This window comes from Mauremys reevesii, linkage group 7 (assembly GCF_016161935.1).
Source record: "Mauremys reevesii isolate NIE-2019 linkage group 7, ASM1616193v1, whole genome shotgun sequence".
Classification (NCBI taxonomy): domain Eukaryota; kingdom Metazoa; phylum Chordata; order Testudines; family Geoemydidae; genus Mauremys; species Mauremys reevesii.
The window spans coordinates 73,919,297-73,940,936 of NC_052629.1; the positions used below are offsets into that span (position 1 = coordinate 73,919,297).

A 21,640-nucleotide genomic window follows, 5' to 3' on the forward strand; every position below is an offset into this window, starting at 1 on the left:
CCAGATGTTAGAGCACACCCATTGAACCCTCAAGCCAGGCTCTGGAAACTGCCACCGAAATGGCCTCATGTTCCTTTCCTTTTCGATATCTTTGGTGTTTGAATATTTACACTGTGTGTAGTTTGCAACAACAGATAAAGAAAACTGTGGGGTTAAGGGAGATTTTTGTAGATTGGCATGAGCCCAAAGTCTGCTTCACTCCAATTGGATCTGGTCATGTCTATCCAAGCCCTATTCCACACCTGATTTTCCCAGAGACCTCTGAGGGGTCTTGTAATGTGGGGTGAGCTGGAATCGTAAACCATAAAGAAAAAGGTAAAGGATGAAGTCCTTTGCCTTTCAAGTCAACAAGCTCTCTCAGAGAGACTGACATTCCAGGACCCCAAGATTGATACCCTCTAGGGAAGAAAGTTTTTACATCAACATCAGGTGCCAGCAAGCTTGGTGAGTTTCCCTGTACCCAAAAAAGCCTCTAACTTGAAGTACTTGGCAACTACACCATTGCTTGGTTCCTAAGCTCCTACTATGTGTGAGTCCAAAGCCTGAGATAGCTGCAGAATCTGTTATGGGGGTAACGTTTAAAATATGTTATTTTCCCCTTTTCTATTTTTAGTTTTGTGTTTATTAACTGAGACACAACTGGCCTTTTTATTATATTAGGGTGTGAAAGGGTGGCTCACTGCATGAAAATCTACACAGGGAAGGCATCAGAATAGGTCACCAAATCTAAATAGCTCTAAAACTCTGCCCTATGAAATCATTGGATACGTGCTGCTTTTTCTGTGAAATGGTCAAAGAGACTAAGCGGTCAGCTATAAATTGCTAAGCCAGAGCTGCTAAACTTCTGCTTGTGAAAGTCTCTATAAGGTATGTATCTGCGCTGAGGGATGGGGAGGAGAAGGATTAGCGGAGGCAATAATGAAATCTGAGGAGGAAGCTTTAAGGTTATGGCTTAAACATAAACAGTTAGTTGGTTTCTATATTGAATAATTCAACTAGTTCAGTGTGGATTGCACTGCCTGGGTGAAATTCTCTGGGGTTCAGAACTAAATGGTCAACCAGCTCCTTGGATTCCAGTTTCAGGACTTTAAGAGCTGATTATCTGCTGTCTTAGGGCTTGGCTACACTTGCAGGTGTGCAGCGCTGGGAGTTAAAGCTGTCTTCGTACAGCTGTGTAGGGAAAGCGCTGGAGTGTGGCCACACTGACAGCTACCAGCGCTGCAGTGTGGCCACATTTGCAGCGGTGTTGGGAGTGGTGCATTATGGGCAGCTATCCCAGCGTTCAAGTGGCTGCAACGTGCTTTTCAAAAGAGGGGGGTGGGGTGGGGTGTGACAGGGAGTGTGGGGGAGAAAGAGAGAGTGGATTTTTGGAGCCAACACTCAGCTCCCTGCCTTGCAAATTCTGACCACTTCCCCGACGCCTCATTCACTCTTTAATGCAAATAGCCTGCAGACCAGATAAACAGCTGCTCCGACTGACTCCCTGCCCCCCCCCCCCCCCGCCGTGCTGTTTCTCTCCTCAAGCAAACACTAGGCTGTAGACATTCATCCCCCTGCCTGCCTCATTCACAGCAAACAGTAGCTGTGTTTGTTTTTTAGATAAGCAGCTCCGGGAGCCCCAAGTTCACAACAAAACAAAGAGAGGCATCATAACAAAACAAAGAGAGTTCTTTAGTTAAAAGCATTATAGGAAAATTCTGGAGGTCAGTTACAGCGTAGTAAGATTAATCACTGTTTACACTGGCACTCCAGCGCTGCAGCACCAGCGCTGCAGTCGTTATTCCCCAGGCAGACGTGGAGTGCAGCCAGCGCTATAGCCAGGGAGATACAGCACTGCATGTGCCTTGCAAGTGTGGACGGTGAATGAGTTGCAGCGCTGTAAAGCCACCACCAGCGCTGCAACTCTCCAGTGTAGCCAAGCCCTTAATCTGATGATTTAACTAATTGATTACTTGAGTCCAATACAGTATCCTTAACTCCTTGATTTTGTGATTTGATCTTAACTTGATAACTGTGTTGTTTAACTCTTAGTTTAGTACTGTTTAAAGTAGCTCAGCCTTAGTGATATTTTTGTTTGTTTGCCAACCCTATAGATGCCTATTCAAGCATCTGCTTTGGTTAATTGTTAGCAATCCCGGCTTAATTGGTCTAGAAAGAGCAACTTGGTAAAGGGCATCAAAACAGCGGGTGGATTAGAACACAAAATAGCTCTGTATGCTGAAGATATCGTTATATTTGCAAGCAGCCTCATTAAAAATTCTAGAACAATTCATTTGGGGGATTTAGACAAGTATCAGGCTTCAAAATAAACTGTGATAAGTCTGAAACTTTAAGAATGAATATTCCCCAAAGATCCAAACAAACTGTTGTCAGCTACATACATTTAAATGGGTAATGGAATCTTTTAAATGTTTAGGAATAGTGTGGCAAAATCTTTTTAAGGTAATTTACTCGGCAGTGTGGAATCAAATAATAAAAGACATGGAGAATAAAATTAATGCGAATTTTCTCAGCTAGGGTAGGGTAGCCTTGGGAAAGATGAATATCCTCCCAAAGCTATTGGTTTTGTTTAAAAAACAAGTAGTCCGGTGGCTCCTTAAAGACTAACAGATTTATTTGGGCATAAGCTTTCGTGGGTAAAAAACCCACTTCTTCAGATGCAGGGAGACACCTTTGTTAGTATCCCTGACGTTAAAAACATGGCAATATGTACTATTAAAATTCATATGGAAACATAAAAGACAAATATTGATTTTTAAAGTTCTGCATAAACCTACAAAGTGGAATGGACTACATTTCTCTAACTGGGCCTATTAATATTATGCATCATAATTAACAGATGTGATCAAGCGGGCTAAACTCAAACAAGACTGGAGCCCAGATATAGCTATTCATAGTAATTGTTGTGTTAAAAAGAAATTTAGGTCACCAAAAAAAAATTTTTGTCCAGTCAGCCAGACCACCTTTATAGCTTTGGAGAATCTGTTTAAACTCCTGTTGCCTAGGCAGCGGAGGCTCCAGGCACCAAGTGCTTGCCTGGGGCGGCAAGGGGTGGGGGGCGCCCTACCGGTCGCCGTGAGGGCGGCAGTCGGGGTGCCTTTGGCAGCATGCCTGCGGGAGGTCTGCCAGTCTTGCGGCTTCAGCAGCCCTCCCGCAGGCATGCTGCCGAAGGCAGCCTGACTGCCATGCTTGGGGTGGTAAAAAAGCTAGAGCCGCCCCTGTGCCCAGGCCCTCTCCCTTAGCTACTTTCATTAATAATCAGGAATGTATCCCTAGGAAATAGCAAAGTGACTATTAGTTGTAAGAGCTGACGTTACTCAATTCCAAGAGCTGTTCCTGGGCCCTGGTCTGAAATCATAGCCAAATCTATGTAAAAATATAAAGCTCCAATATTTTCAGTATTTATTGTGAAATCTGGATACAAGATGCTTCTGTCTAGACCGTTTAACCATGTTTGAAGAATTGACTAAAGAGCAAGTTGGAAGAAAAGGCTTAATTTCTAAGATGGAGACAATTTTGGTGGAAAAAGAGGGTTTGGGACAAAAATTGATCTGGCTGAGTGGTTCTCTGTAGAAAAGGCCAGGGATTGTGCATCTTCAGTTTATGTAGTTCATAAATACATTTTTTTTGTAAATGACTGTGTAGCTGGCATTTAGATCTAAACGCCAGTTAAGATACATCATATTTCTGTTATAGGGAGGTGCTCTCTTGGAGGAGTTGTGGGGAAAAGGTTAAAAAGAATTGTAGTTGTGTCCAAATGTGAGCTGGTTTTGGGAGGAAATTATTAAACCCATACAGCCGTGGGTAGGAGAATGGACATAAGGAGGAAGGGTAGTGTAGATACCAGTCTAATAGGTGATACTGGTGGTAGAATGTCTGTGCCTAATTGGGTAAAGAATGTCAGTGAAGCCAAACGGCAAAAATTAAGATGTTTGTACACTAATGCAAGGAGCCTAGGTAACAAAATGGAGTAACTAGAGCTACTGGTGCAGGAAGTGAAACCAGATATTATAGGGATAACAGAAACATGGTGGAATAGTAGTCATGACTGGAGTACAAGTATTGAAGGCTATGTGCTGTTTAGGAAAGACAGAAATAAAGGCAAAAGTGGTGGAGTAGCATTGTATGTCAATGATGAGGTAGACTGTAAAGAAATAAGATGTGATGGAATGGATAAGACAGAGTCTGTCTGGGCAAAAATCACATTGGGAAAGAATTCAGAGAAGCAGCCTTGTTAGTCTGTATCCACAAAAAAAAAACAGAAGTACTTGTGTCTTTAAACCATGATTTGAGGACTTCAGTGGCTCAGACACAGGTTTGATACAGGAGTAGGTGGGTGACATTCTGTAGCCTGTGTTGTACAGGAGGTCAGACTAGATGATCATAATGGCTCCATATTGAACAGAATTAGAAAAAATGTGATTCCCTCCTTCTGTGGAATTGGGTATATAAAAATATGGATTATTCTTGTCATGGAAAATATTCACTTCAACTAAAGCAGTGCCAAAAATGGATAGGTATGTAGAAATCTGGTCACAGATTTTATCAGCCTCTGAGCAGGACAACTCCCCCCGCCAGAAGCCAGAATCTCTAGCCATGGTCTTGGAATATTAGCCTGACCTTGACTAAATGATGTACGATGTAGAATGTTAACATTTTATTGTAACTTTGCCAGAATAAAGTTTTTAAAAAACAAATAAAAGGGCTGTCGAGTCATGTCATTTTCAATATAGAACATGGGTCAGAACCATTGACACACTGAGTGGCAATTGGCCAGTTCACCTCAAGAGCCTAACTTAACCCTTTGGTTCCCTAACTCTAACTTAACCCTTTGGTTCTCACAAGGGAGCAGCTGAGGGGGACACTGATCTCGGCTCCAGTTGCATGCAGGGGGTGCTCAGAGCATTGTAAGGGAAAATGAGCTTCCTGCACCCAGGCTTTCAGGAGTAGGGACTGGTGGGGCAGTGTGGCTGAGTGAGGAGGGGGTGGTGCCTCTGAGTAGAGGTGTGTGGGAGGGCGGGGGCTTGCACTGCGGTCACTGGTGTGGCCGAGCCCAGCCTAGGCTCCCATCTTGTATGCCCTGGGAGATGCACCTGGTGAGGCCCAGCTGACCCTGGGGGGCTGGTTCAAAGGCTTTTAAATGGAGATGAAGAGCTTGAGTACTTCAGTCACTGTGCTGTTGACAGAGCAAACTTGGGGTATGTAGTGGGACCAGTAATGGCACCAGTATGAGGGGGGTCTTAATGAGACCAGTACTAGAGTATGTGCTGGGACCAATATGCAGGTGTGCCTGTGACCTGTGCTAGAGTTTGCACTTGTGATTATATCTGCAGTCACTAGTCTTGGCCCGCCTTTGTTCTTAGAGGCTCCACATTTGAGAAAAGCACCAGAGGTAATTATCACGCTGTTGAGCTTGAACCTGCAGCAACAGGAGCTGAACCCATTAAATACAAACCTACCAAATTCAATTTAAACAACAAAAAAGGCTACAAAACAGCATGTCCTTGGGCCCGGGAAGGAGGCATCAACCTCTGTAACTGAAGACACTGTTGCAGCTGTCACCATTTTGCAGTGGAACAAAGGACAGATCCCCCCAGTGCACATAAGAGGGTGTGTGCTAGAACAGAGGCAGGGTCTCATCCTGTTTCTTCCTGAGGCTCCTCTAACATACTAGAAACACTCCAGGGCCTAGCAAGGTGGGGGGGCCTCAGGACACCTGGCTTCAACCTCCCCAGGGTGGGGAGGGCTCAAGGCTCCCTGCAGTTCTGCTCCCAGTTTCAGCCCCCTAGCCCCTCTGAAACCAGCTCACCTTCCCCCAGGGGGGCTGCTGTCCTCTGGTTGAGAACTGCTGTCCTGGGGGGGGGCAGGAAGGGAAAATTAGGAGGTTTTTTTTGTTTAAGACAATGGGCGATTGTATAGGGAGGCTCCTATGGGAAAAACCAAAAGCCCTGGGCAGCCCTATAAGCAGTTGGGTGTACCCACCCAGCAGCATGGTGAATTTACAGTGTTAGCACATGATTGTCCTTTTGCTTGTCACTTGTGCCAATCTGACATCTCTGGAAAGCATTGATATCTGCAGTGCATTAACAACAGGTGAAAGGGCAGAGGTGTTTGTGCTGCAAAAATACAATCTGTTTTCTAACAAGCCAGGGAAGACACACTTGCTGACTCATAAAATCATTACAGAAGAACCACGGCCACTGCCCAGCAGACCCTACAGGGCCACTGGCAAGGTGCAGGAATGAATTTGTACAGAAATACAAAGCATGTTCGACCTAAGAGTAATTAAAGTGGCTGACAGCTCTTGGGCATCACATGGCCCTAAGATAACACGGTGAGCTTCTGTGTTGATTATAGAAAACTCAATGCTGTCACTGTCACATGTGTATCCAATGCCTAGAACTGATGATATGCTGGGCATTTAAATCATAGGACTGGAAGGGACCTTGAGAGGACTCCAGGACTCTAAGAGCAAGCATGGGTCCTGCCGGAAGAGAAGCCCTAATCCATTACAGAGAGATTTTGCTGTTGAAACAGCACCATTTTAACTAGAATTTTATATATCTGGTTATTAGTCAACAAATATATGCAGCCATATGCTCAGTATTACATCACAGGCAACTGAAGAGCAAGTGAGGGCTGGGAAATCAAGCTCACAATTTATACTGGCTACTGACCATCTCCAGAAAGATCATGGAGCACATTTTGATAGGAAAATTTTTCAGTCCAAAAATTTAGTCCAGTTCTAATCACTAACACACCTAAAACATCCATAAGGCCATACTGTCATTTGCAATAAAGCTCTTTTACACCACTCTGCAATGCTCCTGGGAGAATTCACAAAGAACAGTGGGAACAATTCACTATGCAGGCAGGCAGCTAAAGTCTACCCTGCTTGAGGGGACAGAGCCTGCCCCACACCTACCTCCTCAGAAACATCCCGAAGCCCTGCCCCTCCACACCAGGCATCCCACAATAGCGAGTGAGAGGGACAGAGTCTCTCTTGTTTGTGCACACCCCGAGCAGTGATTGTCGTCTCCCCACACACATCTAGACCCAGGGCTGGCTCTAGGCACTTTCCAAGGGGCAGCACTCCAGCTCCCCCCTTCCCTTCCCTTTTTTCTTTTTTTTTTTTGCTTGGGGTGCAAAAAGCTGGGAGCCAGCCCTGTCCCCTGAGGCTTTCAGGCTGAGCTGGAACTGACACTGCAGTTCTGGCTTCAGTCGCTAGATAGCGCTCACGGCAGCCTGAGTTGCACAGGCTGGACTGCAGTTCAGGCTGCCCTGCCGCTGGAGAGCCAGAGCAAGAGCATCATACCCTGGAGCTGAGCCCCAGCTGCCGCGGCAAGAGGGGCTCAGCTCCGGGGGATGATGCTCTTGCTCTCCAGAGGCAGGGCAGCCTGAACTACAGTCCAGCCTGTGTGTGAGGAGCTGTGGATGGAGGGAAGTGGGGCTTGGATGCAGGGAGGGGGAGGGGTCCTGCTGCCGCTGCTGCTCTGCTCTGCCTCCCCCCAAGGCAGCGTGGCATTTCCCCACCTGAGTGGGCTGTGCAGGGCGCCACTGGGCTGTGCGGGGGGCGCAGATCCCAGCTCATGTGCTGATGGGGCAAGTGGCTGGGCAGCCCGAGCTGCCAGGGAACTGCTGCCCCCTCCTGCCCCCAGACCCAGCCTGCCACACACCTCCCCCACCTCAGTCCCACGCTGCCTGCCCTGGGTGGGGAGAGGCAGAGCCTGGCTCCGAGCGGGGCAGTGGATACTGCCCCGCCAGGGGCCCCCGCAGCTCAGGCACCTGGGGTCAGTGTCTGTCCTCTCAGCTCTGCCTGCACAGGGCTGGGGAAGCAGCTGTCAGTGCCTGTCCCTCTCAGCCCTTGCACCCCCATCCCACTCGCACTTGTACCTCCCCCTATCGCTCCTTTGCCACACCTTCCCCTTGTACTCTCCCTTCACCCGCATCTCTCCTCTTGTACCCTCCTCCAGCTCTCTTCTCCCACACCTCCCCCTTCCCCTGCACCCCTCCTGATACCCTCTCCTCCTCCACCCTCCTCCATGAGTACATCACACCCTGCTTCTCTGCCAGTGTAGAGCCCCCAAGCATCCCCACACCCACTCCTCTGCCTGAACCCTCTTTAATAGATCCCCATCCCTTTCCAGGTACAAGGTTTGAGGGTTAGTCCCTATGCCTTCCATGTGCATTTGGAGCACTAAGATGGGGTTGCGGGGGACGGGGGGTGGTGGTGAGATTTATACTAAAGTGAAATAAAAATAGGAGAAATGGTTTGATCCCCACTGCAAGTGTAAACAGGGATTGCTGTGGTGAACGAGGTCATATTTTGGGGGAGGGGGGACCCCAGGGCTGGGGTGGCAGGAGAGGGCATTGGTGGTGGTGGTGGGAGAGCCCAGGGCTGGGGTGGGAGGCAGCCAAAATTTTTTTGCCTGGGGCAGCAAAAAACCTAGAGCCGGCCCTGCCTAGACCTGTGATATACTTCTCTACTGGCTGCTCTGGGCACCTGAAACGACAAGCCTGCATTGCCGGGGAGTGGCTTGTGACCGCTCTTGCAGCTTCCCTTTACTTCCCTGTCAGAAATAATTTTTCTGACAGGGAAGCAAAGAAATCTGCGGGGAACGTGAATTCTGTGCCTGTGCAGTGGCACAGAATCCCCTCAGGAGGACAAGGGCAAGGGCCTGGAGTTTTTATGAAGCATTTTTAAAGTTTCCAATAGTTCTGGGGCCTTTGGCAGCCCTAGGGCATCTGGCCAAACAGATGTTAGCAGCTGCCTTAGTTGTAAATACTGCCACTCTGCTGAGGCTGGTAGGTCACAGCATTTTCTTAGCATTAGAAAATGAACAAAGCCCTCATAGTCTAACTGGGAAAAATCCATATGATGCCCCACGTTTGCCCCCACAACTTCTATTGGGAGGCTGTTCCAGAATCTCATCCCTCTGACGGTTAGAAACCTTGTTCTAATTTCCAACCTGAATTTGTACACTGCCAGATCATATCTCTCTGTTCTTGTGTCAACATTTAGCTTAAAGAGCCCTTCCCCACTTGGTGTTTGCTGCTATAAATATAATAGGGGGTAATCCCCTTCTCAACTTTCTTTCTGTTAGACTAAAGAAGAGAACAGCATATTAGAAACACTTTTCTGAAGGCTGCCAAGACAGTAGGATAGCAAGAAAGACTTGGGCCTACCAGAGCACCTAGACTCTTCCTTCCACTCCCCCTTATGAGCACTCCTTCCACCACTAAGGCACAAGGTGACAGACACCACCATCAACTTTGAATGGCCCAGCTCCTGGAGTTTTGGGATTAGGGGATAATTCAGCTTTCATTTAAAGCCCATCAGTTTCTAGCTGTTTGTTGATGTGACCAGTCAGCCCCAAGAAACCAGGAGGCCAAAGATACCCGTGAGCTCACCAAAAATCTCATGACTTTCAGATGGGACCCACAGCACCACTGCAGTGCTGGCAGAGAGCCCAACAGTGACTCAGTGGGGTGAGCACCCCTATTAACAGGACTGGAGTGTTAGCACTCAAACTTAGTGCACTGGCACCATTAACTATTTCATCACTAATCATTTTAGGGGGTAGGAGCAAAGCCCACTGGGGCAGGAATTGGTGGAGGAGGGAAGGAAGAGAAGAATAGCAAAAGGCAACTACAGCTGTTACAGTAACAGGCCATTGTCACTTCTCTTGACCAGCTGCACTCCATGGCCACGCTCCTGCCCCGGCATCTTGGCAGCCCAGACAGACAATGCACTCCAGCTATAGATCAGTTCAGACCCCATCAGCAGAGGCAGTTTATTGTTGAAACACAAATGGAAGACACCCTCATGTGACACTACTGAATACAAAAGACATAGAAAACTCCGAAATCCACCCTGCCCAGAGAGTTTAATCTTGGCACATTACCTAATCCCCTGACTCCTCTCCCCTGCCCAAACACACACTGCACATCTACTGCTCTGTTTGCAGACTGGAACGATGGATATACTTGACATTTTTGCTAAGAGATTTAATTTGCAGTGTTTGTTAAAGCAGGGGTTCTTAACTTTTTTCTTTCTGAGCCCCCCCCAAGCCCCTGCTATAAAAACTCCACAGCCCGCCTGTGGCACAACTAGTTTTCTGCATATAAAAGCCAGGGCCAGTGTTAGGGGGTAGAAGCAGCACATTTGCCTGGGGCCCCATGCCACAGAGATTCCACCGAAGCTACATGGCTCAGGTTTTGGCTTCAGCTCCTGGTGGCAGGGCTCAGGCCCCAAGCTTCAGCCCCATGCAATGGGGCTTTGGCTTTCTGCCCTGGGCCCAAGTGAGTCTAACTGGCTCTGTTGGAGGACCCCCTGAAACCTGCTTGCAGCCCCCAAGGGGTCCCCAAACCCCTGGTTGAGAACCACTTTGCTAAAGGAATGGAAACCACCAGTGGAGTGGCCCACTAACAGCACGGACACTCACTTCGTCAGCTGGTCAGCTCCCAAGAGAAGTTTTCTTCCCACAAAGTGACCTTTGGCCAGAGAGATTCTGTAGCTATGAAGTGTTGGGAGTTCTACATGCACAGCTGGGAATTACAGAGAGATTAAGGTGTGCAGGAGTATTTGACAGCTGCATGAATCTGTCTATACAAAAATCACTGAATTCAAAATGCTCATTTGCATTTTATCAATTTCCTCTGGATTCACCCTGGAGTCATGCACTGAAGGCAGGGATATTGCATTGCAGAAACAAGCTGAAGTCCTGTCACCAATAAGAAGTAATGAAGAAATCAGATGCCTGACAGTCAACTCTGGCACAGCCACACAATCTTCTCCAGGTCAGCTCCCCACCAGCCTTCTGCAGTTAGGTCAGAGTTTCGCCCTTTGTTACCTGCCAAAAGAGAGCACAGCCTGCAGTCACCAAGGGCTAGCCAGTCCGCCCACTCAGGGAAAGTTAATGAGCTCCCTACACTGGGAACTGGGTAAAAGTCATCCCTCGCAGCAAGGCTGGGAAGGGCAGAAGTCCTCTCCAGGCCAGTGTCACCAATTCACTAAGATCTCAGTTCTCTCTCCAGCCCTGTTGGCCAAAACCAATGCCCCAATGTAAGTACTGCTGGGATGCCCACCAGCGTGCAGAGGGCAGGTGCTCCAGGACTATTGTTCAGGAGAAAGGCCTGCAACACCACCCCTCGGTAACAACTAGCACAGCAGGGCTCTGTGTGGGAGTCCCACACATCCCCCCACTGTGTAAAGAGAAGATTAGCTGGCGGATGGTGCTGGGCACAGTGTTACTGCCTAGCTGGGCGGTTTGGGGGGGGAGAGCAGGGCAATACTGTCCCTGAGCTGTTAAGCATGGGCTGAGCCCGCACCGAGCTACTCGCAGGGCAACCCCTCCTCCCACGCCAGGGCTGTCCCCTAGTGTCACCTCCCCTGCTCTACCCCTCACCCTGGCCTCGATGTACTCGATCCGTCGCTCCAGCGCGGTCAGCTTCTCGTTGAGGGTGGCGAGCCGGGAGCGGCAGGACATGTCTGCGGGAGAAGGGTCGGATCAGGGGCTGCACCGGGCTCGGCTCCGCGGTACCCGACCAGGACAGGTGCGCCCCCCCTCCGCCCACCGGGGAGCCCCGACCCCAGAACCCGCCCGAAGAGAGCGCGGCGGCCGGCGGGGCCAGGGTGGGGTGGAGCCGGGCCTGGGAGGATGGAGTCTAGAGCCGGGCCGGAGGGTCGAACTGGGTGGGTGGCGGCGAAGGTCGAGCCGGCCCGGACCTCACTAGGAGAGATGGGGGCTGGAGTCGAGGGGTGAAGGTGGAGCCGGCCGGGGGAAGCGGAGGGAGGAGCCCGACCGAGCCGGGCCTGAGGGAGGAGCCGAGCCGAGCGCGCACGCACCGAAGGAGTTGAGGAAATCCGCGATCTTCTTGATGGAGCTGGTGATCACTTCGATGTACTCGCGGTTGGCCCAGTCCTGGTGGATCTCGCGCTGCACCGGGTCCTCTTGCAGCGACATGGCCGCCGCCACCCAACGCCTAGTCCCACCCACCCCCCTGCCGCATTGCGCATGTGCGGGACACGGATCGCCAAGGGACACAGGATGGAGCCCTGCCCTTCGCGAGCGCGAGAAGGGGGGAGCTGCCGGAAACCCGCCTCCTTCCTGCCCGAACCGGGGGTGGACAGCCGGCCTGGGGTACCCCGCCCTGCGAAGAGCCCAGGAGGGTGAGGTTAGCGACGGTCTCTACGCCCTACGGCCCCAGCCCCCCCAACTCCGAGGCCACTCCGTCTACAGCCACCTCTAGCCACCCCCTACTCTCCTTATAGCCACTGCTACCCCACCCACTGATTTCCCTACACACACCCCTGAATTTTCCCAACACCCCCCTTAGTTTTGTGAGGTAGTTACCTACCAATTTAGTGACTGTTTGGAAATCTGAATTTAAACTGAAACATTAATACACACTTTAAAAGCTTATATAGTGTATGATAAAATGTGTATCTGAAAAAGTATAATAGATTTGAAAAGTATGAACATAGACTAGCTTCCTTATACAGCTGGTTTTTTATGATGTCAGTGCATTCATTTCGGTGATGTTGGCCAACCTAATAATTTCAAATGCTGATTTGTAAGCAAAGTCTAAATGAGTTCTCCCTGACAGCTAGTGATGAGCTGGGGGCTAAGACTTCAGGGCTAGATTATATTTACATTCACACCTAATCTACCTAGGTATCCAGCAAACAGAGCTGTGTTGTCCAAGTGATAGATTTTGGCTGGGGTTGGATTACAAACCACTTGAATGTGGGGGGAAAAGGGATGAAATGTTGTTCTTATTGTATGAGTAAAGGGCAGTAGAACTGTGCTTAGCCTGTGATGATTTGAAGGCATCGAGAGAGGGTGGGGACCTGTCCCTCTCCACTGTTTAAAGACAGAGCTGACTAGGCTCCATAGATAGTGTTTTGTTCTGTTAAGTGACCACTGCAGTTGAAATCACTGACAATCAGGTCTAAGTGCTTAGTCCTGTTGTGGGGACAGTGTTCCTGTGGGTAGAGTGTTTTTGTGTAAGAGACAGCCCAGACTGCACTAGCAGCGAGGTTCCCGCACTGAGAGCTCAGCTGAAATCACTGAGAGCTGGTGGAACCTCAAGAGACCAACTCATAGAGGTCACAGTGGTAGGTGACAGCAGAAGGTGACTGTGCAGGGCCATTGGCAACAGAGCGGTGGAGTGAACGGTGGCACAATGAACAGCCGTGGCCAGAGCACCTGGAAGGTGTATTCACGTGAAAGCACCTCTGAACTCTGAGTCTCCACTGACCAAGGACAACACCGGTGAGTGGAGTGGTGGAGGGAAAAGTGAGGGGCATGTTAAATAAACATTTGTTTGTTGGACTATATTTTAGTCAGTTTGCTCCAGAATGCTGGATTTGTGACTGGGAATGAAAACTTATATAAATATGTTTCTCAGTAGGCCAAGATTTTTAAAATGCAGTATTTGCCAAGGTTATCATCTCACATTGTTGCTATCTTGGAAGGTCATTATGTTGGGGAGTTTCTGTACTAAACATTTTTATTATAATTAATTTTTACATAAGAATGGTCATACTGGGTCAGACCCATGGTCCATCTAGCCCAGTACCCTGTCTTACAACAGTGGTCAAGGCCAGGTGCTTCAGAGGGAATGAATAGAACAGGGAATCATCAAGTGATCCATCCCCTGTTGCCCATTCCCAGCTTCTGGCAAACAGGCTAGGGACACTCAGAGCATGGCGTTGCATCCCTCTCATCCTGGCTAATAGCCACAGATGGACCTGTTCTCCAGGAATTTATCTAGTTCTTTTTAAACTCCTGTTATAGTTTTGGTCTTCACGGCATCCCCTGGCAAAGAATTCCCTGGGTTGACTTTATATTGTGTGAAGAAATACTTTCTTTTGTTTTTTTTAAATCTGCTGCCTATTAATTTAATTGGGTGACTGCTAGTTCTTGTGTTATGTGAAGAATTAAATAAAATTTCCTTATTCACTTTTTCGCACCAGTCAAGATTTTGTAGACCTCTATCATAACCCCATTAGTCATCTCTTTTCTAAGCTGAAAATTCCCAGTCACTTTAATCTCTCCTCCTGTTTCATACCCCTCATCATTTTAGTTGCCCATCTCTGTACCTTTTCCAATTCCAATATATATATTTTTAGGATGAGTGACCAGATCTACACACACTATTCAAGGTGTGCACGTACCATGGATTTATATAGAGGCAATATGATATTTTCTGTCTTATTATCTATCCCTTTCTTAATGATTCCCAACATTGTTTGCTTTTGTGACTGTTGCTGCACATGGAGTGGATGTTTTCAGAGAACTATCCACAATGACTCCAAGATCTCTTCCTTGAGTGTTAACAGCTAATTCAGATGCCATCATTTTGTATGTATAGTTGAGATTGCTTTCCAATGTGCACTACTTTGCATTTATCAACACTGAATTTAATTTGCTATTTTATTGCCCAGTCACTCAGTTGTGTGAGATCCCCTTTTAGCTCTTCGCAGTCTGCCTGGGACTTAATTATCTTGAATAGTTTTGTATCATCTGCAAATTTTGCCACCTCACTGTTTACCCATTTTTCCAGATGAATATGTTGAATAGGACTGGTCCCAGTACTGACACCTCAAGGATACCACTTTTATCTCTTTCCATTCTGAAAACTGATAATTTATTCCTACCCTTTGTTTCCCATCTTTTAACCAGTTACTGATCCATGAGAGGATATTCCCTCTTACCCCATGATGGCTTACTTTTCAAAAGTCAATTTAAATTAAATACATTTTTTAAAAATTATATATTTTTTTAGAAATCTAGATCTGTTATGTGTTTTGGTGTAACTTGCATTTTCCTCATGTTAAATTTGCATTATCCTAACAAAACATTTACTTTGTTCACTTTCTTCACATCAGTCAAGATTTTATAGACCTTTAGCATATCCCCCCTTAGTCATCTCTTTTCTAAGCTGAATATTCCCAGTCATTTTAATTTCTTCTCCTATTTCATACTCCTAATCATTTTAGTTGCCCATCTCTGTACTTTGTGCCTTTCCAGTATGTCTTTTTTGGGATGGGGTAACCAGATCTGCACACAGTATTCAAGGTGTACATGTGCCATGGATTTATATAGAGGCAATATGATATTTTCTGTCTTATTATCTATCACTTTCTTTAAAATGCAAAGGTTTCAGAGTAGCAGCCATGTTAGTCTGTACTGCAAAAAGAACATAAGCTTTCGTGGGCTACATCCGATGAAGTGGACTGTATCCCACGAAAGCTTATGCTCAAATAAATTTTGTTAGTCTCTAAGGTGCCACAAGTGCTCCTGTTCTCTTTGCTTTTTTAAACAGAATGTTGGGAATCACTGACTGCAGCTGCACACTGAGTGGATGTTTTCAGAGAACTATCCACAATGACTGCAAGATCTTTCTTGAGTGTTAACAGCTAATTCAGACTCCTTCATTTTGTATGTATAGTTGAGATTGTTTTCCAATGTACATTACTTTGCATTTATCAACATTAAATTTCATCTGCCATTTTTGTTGCCCAGTCACCCAGTTTCATGAGATCCCTTTGTAATTCTTCGCAGTCTGTCTGGGACTTACAAAATTATTCAAGATAGGTATCATCTGCAAATTTTGCCACCTCACTGTTTACCCATTTTTCCAGATCATTTATGAATATATTGAACAGCACCAGTACCGACCCCTCAGGGATACCACTTTTTATCTCTCTCCATTCTGAAAACTGATAATTTATTCCTACCCTTTGTTTCCCATCTTTTAACCAGTTACTGATCCATGAGAGGACTTTCCTCTTACCCTATGATGGCTTACTTTTCAAAAGTCAATTTAAATTAAATACTTTTTTTTAAAATGTATGTTTTTTTAGAAATCTAGACCTGTTATGTGTTTTGGTGTAACTTGCATTATTCTTATGTTAAATTTGCATAATCCTAACAAAACATTTACTTTATTCATATCTTTTTTATATATCTCATTGGTCCTGACACCCCCCCTGTAAATTCGAACACCCCCCCTAATTTCAATTCCTGGGGAAACCACTGACCCCACCCCATATAGGCACCCCTCTGACCCTCCTTATAGCCAGCACCCCCCATAGCCACGCCCCTCTAAACATCACAGCCATGGCTGCCCCACCCACACATCCAGGCTAAGCTCTGTAAAAGGCATGTTAGTCGGAGCTGTTAGACCCCCAGGGAGCTTTTCCCACAAGGAGAGCTTTATGCTGTACCCATACAATACATAGTCAGTGACTGATTACACATGTCCAGGGCAGGGACTTCAGTTTATTCAATGAGTTAGTAAACAAGGCTTTGGAATTAGTTATAAATTACAAAAAATAGCCTATGACCAGCCTCCCTCTCACCATTAATGAGCACTTTATGTTCCCACTAATGAGGGCATTTGGATTGCTCTCCCATTGATTCTTCTGTCCCAATAAAGGGCCAATGCAAGAAGGTAATTCTTACCAGGGCTCCAATGGCTGGGCTGTTGAGGGAAGGTGGGTTCTGTACAAATATTTTATTGATGCTATACAAGAACAGGGAAAGTTCTTTCAGTAAATATCACTTCTCTCACTTTGGCAACTAATCCAAACTTTCAGTGCATTTCTAGACAGAAAGTCACAGAGTTTCCCCTTCAAATCCATTCCCTAGAGCAGCAGAGAAGGAAAGGAATTTATATGGAAAAGAGTTTGTTAGGGAGTATCTGGAGGCAAGAACAAATAAAAATGGTTCTAGGTCTTCCTTTTTTCAATATGTCTGGGTGCAAAACTCCCAGCCAATAAAGACTGCACAGCCAACACTAACTGGGACTAAATCCCATCTATAAAGACCTGGCTATAAGTGAACCTTCTTTACTGTTGCACAGTATTAACATCTCATCGTGGGCATACAGCCTCCAACCCACAGAGCCTATTCAGCTGTGACAGGTGTGGATTATTTTGGATAATACCAAGCTTCTATGCCATGGTGAGCTAACAGAAGGCTGCAAGGTCTACTCAGAGCTCTCTTCATCATCTTCATCATCATTGTGCTCAGATCCACCCTCGCTCCCTGAAATGTCACCTTCCTCCTGGAAAAGAGAAAAAATATTTATAGAACCAAGGACTGCATGTAACCTTGGGGGCCTGCAGACACAGACTGCATACAAGTCCTCATAAGTGATAATTGGCAGGCCAGAAATGTCAGTATTCAAACAAAAAAGGGACCAATATTTCTCTCGTGTAGGTGTTGTCTGTACTACAGAGCTGAATGGTTTGTACTTCATCAGCCATCTTGTTCATTTGTTCCACCAACCACTCAGTGCATCTATGCTGCATAGCTTTAAGAAGCCCTGAAATTTCACCCCATATCCAGTCTGCTAGCATGCCACTAGTACTCTGCTGCACTGATCTGAGCCACAAGGTCCGCTGGGACTGTATCTCTGTTTACTGCACCCCATCAGTCCATTCTCAAACATTTTTTGCCAAGCATTATAGGATTCCTCTGGTTTTGGAGAATTGTGGGAGCAGAGGTCAAACTCTCATGATTCCTTGTATCTTATAACTCACCAGCTTGCACAGCATTTCAAAGCTGTTTTAGCAACACAGTGGATACCAACGAGTGCTGAAGTGGCTGCATAGGGCTGAGAGGTGTGTGAGTGGGTGGTGGTACTGACCCAAGGAGGAGAACTGGATGTGGAAGGGAGAGTGCAAAGAATCCTGAGGGAAGTGTCTTGAGGGGAAAGAGAGCAGAATCTCCTGCCTGATCCTCCAAACCTGCCTATTGTGTAGCTCTGTCCTGCTGTCTCTGATCCTGGAGGACTAGGCACTGCCACACCGACTGGGATAGGGAAGTTAGCTGGCAGAGGAAGAGGTGCTGGGTGGCAACAAGAATGATTAAAGGATTAGAAAACGTGCCTTATAGTGACAGACTCAAGGAACTCATTTGAGTTAGCTTAATGAAGAGAAAGTTAAGGGTTGACTTGATCACAATCTATTAGTACCTACATGGGGAACAAATATTTAATAATAGGCTCTTCAATCTAGGAGAGAAAAGCATAACACGCTCCAATGGCTGGAAGTTGAAGCTATGCAAATTCAGACTAGAAATAAGGTGTACATTTTTAACAGCACAGTATTCTTGCCAGCAAGTTAAGAAGTATGGGCTGGATGAATGGACTATAAAGTGGACAGAAAGCTGGCTAGATCATCGGGCTCAATGGGTAGTGATCAATGGCGCCATGTCTAGTGGGCAGCCGGTTTCAAGCGGCGTGCCCCAAGGGTCGGTCCTGGGGCCGGTTTTGTTCAATATCTTCATTAATGATCTGGAGGATGGCATGGACTGCACTCTCAGCAAGTTTGCTGATGACACTAAATTGAGAGGAGTGGTAGATACACTGGAGGGTGAGGATAGGATACAGAGGGACCTAGATGAATTAGAGGATTGGGCCAAAAGAAACCTGATGAGGTTCAACAAGGACAAATGCAGAGTCCTGCACTTAGGATGGAAGAATCCCATTCACTGTTACAGACTAGGGACCGAATGGCTAAGAAGCAGTTCTGCAGAAAAAGACCTAGGGGTTACAGTGGACGAGCAGCTGGATATGGTCAACAGTGTGCCCTTGTTGCAAAGAAGGCTAATGGCATTTTGGGCTGTATAAGTAGGGGCATTGCCAGCAGATCGAGGGATGTGATCATTCCCGTCTATTCAGCATTGGTGAGGCCTCATCTGGAGTACTGTGTCCAGTTTTGGGCCCCACACTACAAGAAGGATGTGGAAAAATTGGAAAGAGTCCAGCAGAGGGCAACAAAAATGATTAGGGGGCTGGAGCACATGACTTATGAGGAGAGGCTGAGGGAACTGGGATTGTTTAGTCTGCAGAAGAGAAGAATGAGAGGGGATTTGATAGCTGCTTTTAACTATCTGAAAGGATTTCCAAAGAGAATGGATCTAGACTGTTCTCATTAGTAGCAGATGACAGAACAAGGAGTAATGGTCTCAAGTTGCAGTGGGGGAGGTTTAGGTTGGATATTAGGAAAAACTTTTTCACTAGGAGGGTGATGAAGCACTGGAATGGGTTACCTAGGGAGGTGGTGGAAACTCCTTCCTTAGAGGTTTTCAAGGTCAGGCTTGACAAAGCCCTGGCTGCGATGATTTAGTTGGGGATTGGTCTGCTTTGAGCAGGTGGTTGGACTAGATGACCTCCTGAGGTCCCTTCCAACCCTGATATTCTATGATTCTATGAACAGCAAGAGTAATTCATTGTAATTGGAGTCATTCTCCATCAGTGAGAATTTTAAACTCAAGATTGGCTGTTTTTTCTAAAATATCTGCTCTAGGAATTATTGTGGGTCAGTTTCCTCTATTTTCCCTGTATTTTACAGGAGGTCAGAATAGATGATCACACTGGCCGTGGAATCTATGTTGTCAACAAGGTTTGGTTGGAGCTCATGCTCTGCAACTTGGGAGGACTGCTTGAGAGTGCTGCTGGGGAGAGCCACTACAGCAGGACACCAGCAAAGGCGCAGGCCTCTCTCTTCCAGAGGTGGGAGAGAGACAGAGAAACCACTGTTCTAAGCAGCAGGATCACTCAGGCCAAAGGTGGGGAAACAGGCAGAGAAAAAAAGAGTGTGTGTATGTGTAAGAAAATGGCACAAGCAGCTGGTGACTAGGAAAGGGCCCTTAAGAGGAGCTGGTGGGAGTCTGCACTCCTGCCTACAGAAGCAAATGGGTGGAGCTGCCCATTAGCTGCCTCTGGAAGTGTGCTGTAGGGAACAATCCTGCCCTTACCAGCGCAGTAGGAAGAGGGATAAAATGGGGCTTAATAAGGCATTTCCAGCTTTCACTTCAATGACTGCCCAGGGGACACCAGTATTCTTCCCATTCCAACGGACACAAGAGGGAGCTGGAGCGTCTTTGCTTCCCAGTAGCCAGAAAAGGAAATAGGCTGGTTGATTTTGGGTCCCAGTTTTGGTTCATCTGGACTTTCTTTAGCTTAACTTCAGTCCAGGATGTACCCCCAGCCACTGCCCAGCTCATCTGAAGAAAAGCAGAGCACTCCCTATTGATTTACCTACTGTGGCACAGGGCCTTCTCATCCTACCAAGAGGCCGTGCCTCATCTTGAACTCAAAATAGCAAATGTTTAAGAAAAAACTGCATTTAGTGAGAATAGCAACAAGACTGATTGTGCTTGCAGCGTTCAGGTTATTAATTCAGTCAAGAAAACCCAAGGGCTTTACTGTCTGCATTTTTTTAAGATAGATTTTTTTCAGTAGGCAGCAGGACTCTAATACGGTGAGGAGAAAATGCTGTCATGGAGCTGAACAAGTGAGAGAGATGGTCTCTGCTCCTGCCCTGCAGAGAGAGCAGACACAAAGGTCATCACAAGTGTAACTCAACTGAAATACCACCAGGGATGCTCAGGAACCATAAAAGCAATAGGCACTGCTGCCATGTACAGAAATACCTCAGCAGGATCTTCTCTGGGGAGCTGGGAAACTCCCTCCCCTGGGTCATTCTCTTCAGAATCCTGAGACAGGATCTCTTCTCCCTAAAGTAAATGTGGTAAATACTTTATGAGGCAAATTCATGCATGGAGCAGCAATAGCAACCCCTGCTGGAACAGAAATGCACTGCATTTGGTTGCAAATAAGATTTCTCTGCAGAGATGAGCTGCCGCCCCCCCGCCCTGCTTCACTGCAGTGGGGGTGGGGAAAGAAAATGGTGAGGCTTGGCCTCTTTAAAAAAAAAAAAAAATGAAATGAGGTTTGGCAGTTTTGGGGCCCCCAACTGGCCCTTGTCCTCTTTGCAAGTCGAAGTGCCAGCCATCAGAAAGAAGGGAAAAGGCAAGGGGCAGTCAGGGCCTCTACATGTCAAATATTGCAAAAATAAAAACTGTCCATTTGTTCTTGTCTCTGGATAGCATTTCTCGGTGCATAGGGCCCCAAACAAGCCTGTGCACCAGTTATTCCCCATCCCAGCTTGCAGAACAGCAGTGAAGTGGTGCACAAGGACCTCTGAATTTCATCCAAGTGAGGATCAGTAAAAAATGAATGCTCTCTCAACTTAAAGAACTAGTGCAAAAATATACAGCATCAATTCCACTAAAAATGCAGACACCCACTGATATTTCTCTGAACAAGCATGTTTGTAGTACAGGCAGTTAAACCAAAAGTAACTCTCATTTTTTTAAAATGAATAGGGCCTTACGTGACTCTGGGTTCTTTCTAGTTACACTACTGTTGGTGAAAACCAGTTGCAAGGGGAAAGGCTTGTGAGAGCCTTTGGGAAGGAATTTTCCTCCAGGGTAGATTGGCAGTGGCCCTGGAGGTTTTTCTTCGCCTTCCTCCGAAGCATGGGGCAGGGGTCGCTTGCTTAAGGAGTGGCTGGATCGGCTTATGTGGCCTGCATCTTGCAGGAGGTCAGACTAGATGATCATAATGGTCCCTTCTGATCTCGAATTCTATGATTCTATGAGAGCAGTGTCTTTCTGTCACTGACTTCAATACAAAAAACTGGCAGGAGAATATTAATGTTACAGTGAAGCACTCAGAAGTCAGTAAATACCAAAAAGTTAAGACTTCCTGTACAATCTTAACTCAAAAACACCAGGGGCAGAGTTATTACATCACAGTGTCTGAATGACTTGGT

At 46.8% G+C, this 21,640-nt stretch overlaps 2 protein-coding genes across 7 annotated transcripts in view; both read right to left on the reverse strand.

The window, feature by feature from the left end:
- Nucleotides 1-9,765: 9,765 nt before the first annotated feature.
- On the reverse strand, nucleotides 9,766-12,018 carry LOC120408964 (probable protein BRICK1). Its single transcript, XM_039546181.1, has 3 exons — nucleotides 11,849-12,018; nucleotides 11,409-11,491; nucleotides 9,766-10,853 (listed from the first exon to the last, which is right to left on the reverse strand). The coding sequence occupies exons 1-3, from the start codon at nucleotides 11,964-11,966 to the stop codon at nucleotides 10,827-10,829; spliced, it is 228 nt and encodes a 75-aa protein (XP_039402115.1). The 5' UTR covers nucleotides 11,967-12,018; the 3' UTR covers nucleotides 9,766-10,826.
- Nucleotides 12,019-16,253: 4,235 nt separating this feature from the next.
- FANCD2 (FA complementation group D2) overlaps nucleotides 16,254-21,640 on the reverse strand; it is a 225,425-nt gene continuing 220,038 nt past the window's right edge. For all 6 annotated transcript variants that reach the window (XM_039546174.1, XM_039546175.1, XM_039546177.1 and 3 more), the window contains exons 43-44: nucleotides 20,457-20,540; nucleotides 16,254-17,079 (exon numbers count right to left, since the gene is read on the reverse strand). In XM_039546174.1, the coding sequence (XP_039402108.1) occupies nucleotides 17,002-17,079; nucleotides 20,457-20,540 (162 nt within the window). In that variant the 3' untranslated portion in view covers nucleotides 16,254-17,001. The remainder of the gene's footprint in view (nucleotides 17,080-20,456; nucleotides 20,541-21,640) is intronic.

Excerpts from the sequence above, each read along its gene's own strand:
- LOC120408964 (XM_039546181.1), bottom strand. The coding sequence starts at position 11,966 with ATGTCGCTGCAAGAGGACCCGGTGCAGCGCGAGATCCACCAGGACTGG. Across the intron at positions 11,492-11,848 it reads GGATTTCCTCAACTCCTTCG|ACATGTCCTGCCGCTCCCGG; the intron begins GTGCGTGCGCGC and ends CTTCTCCCGCAG. Across the intron at positions 10,854-11,408 it reads TCGAGTACATCGAGGCCAGG|GTAACAAAGGGCGAAACTCT; the intron begins GTGAGGGGTAGA and ends CTCTTTTGGCAG.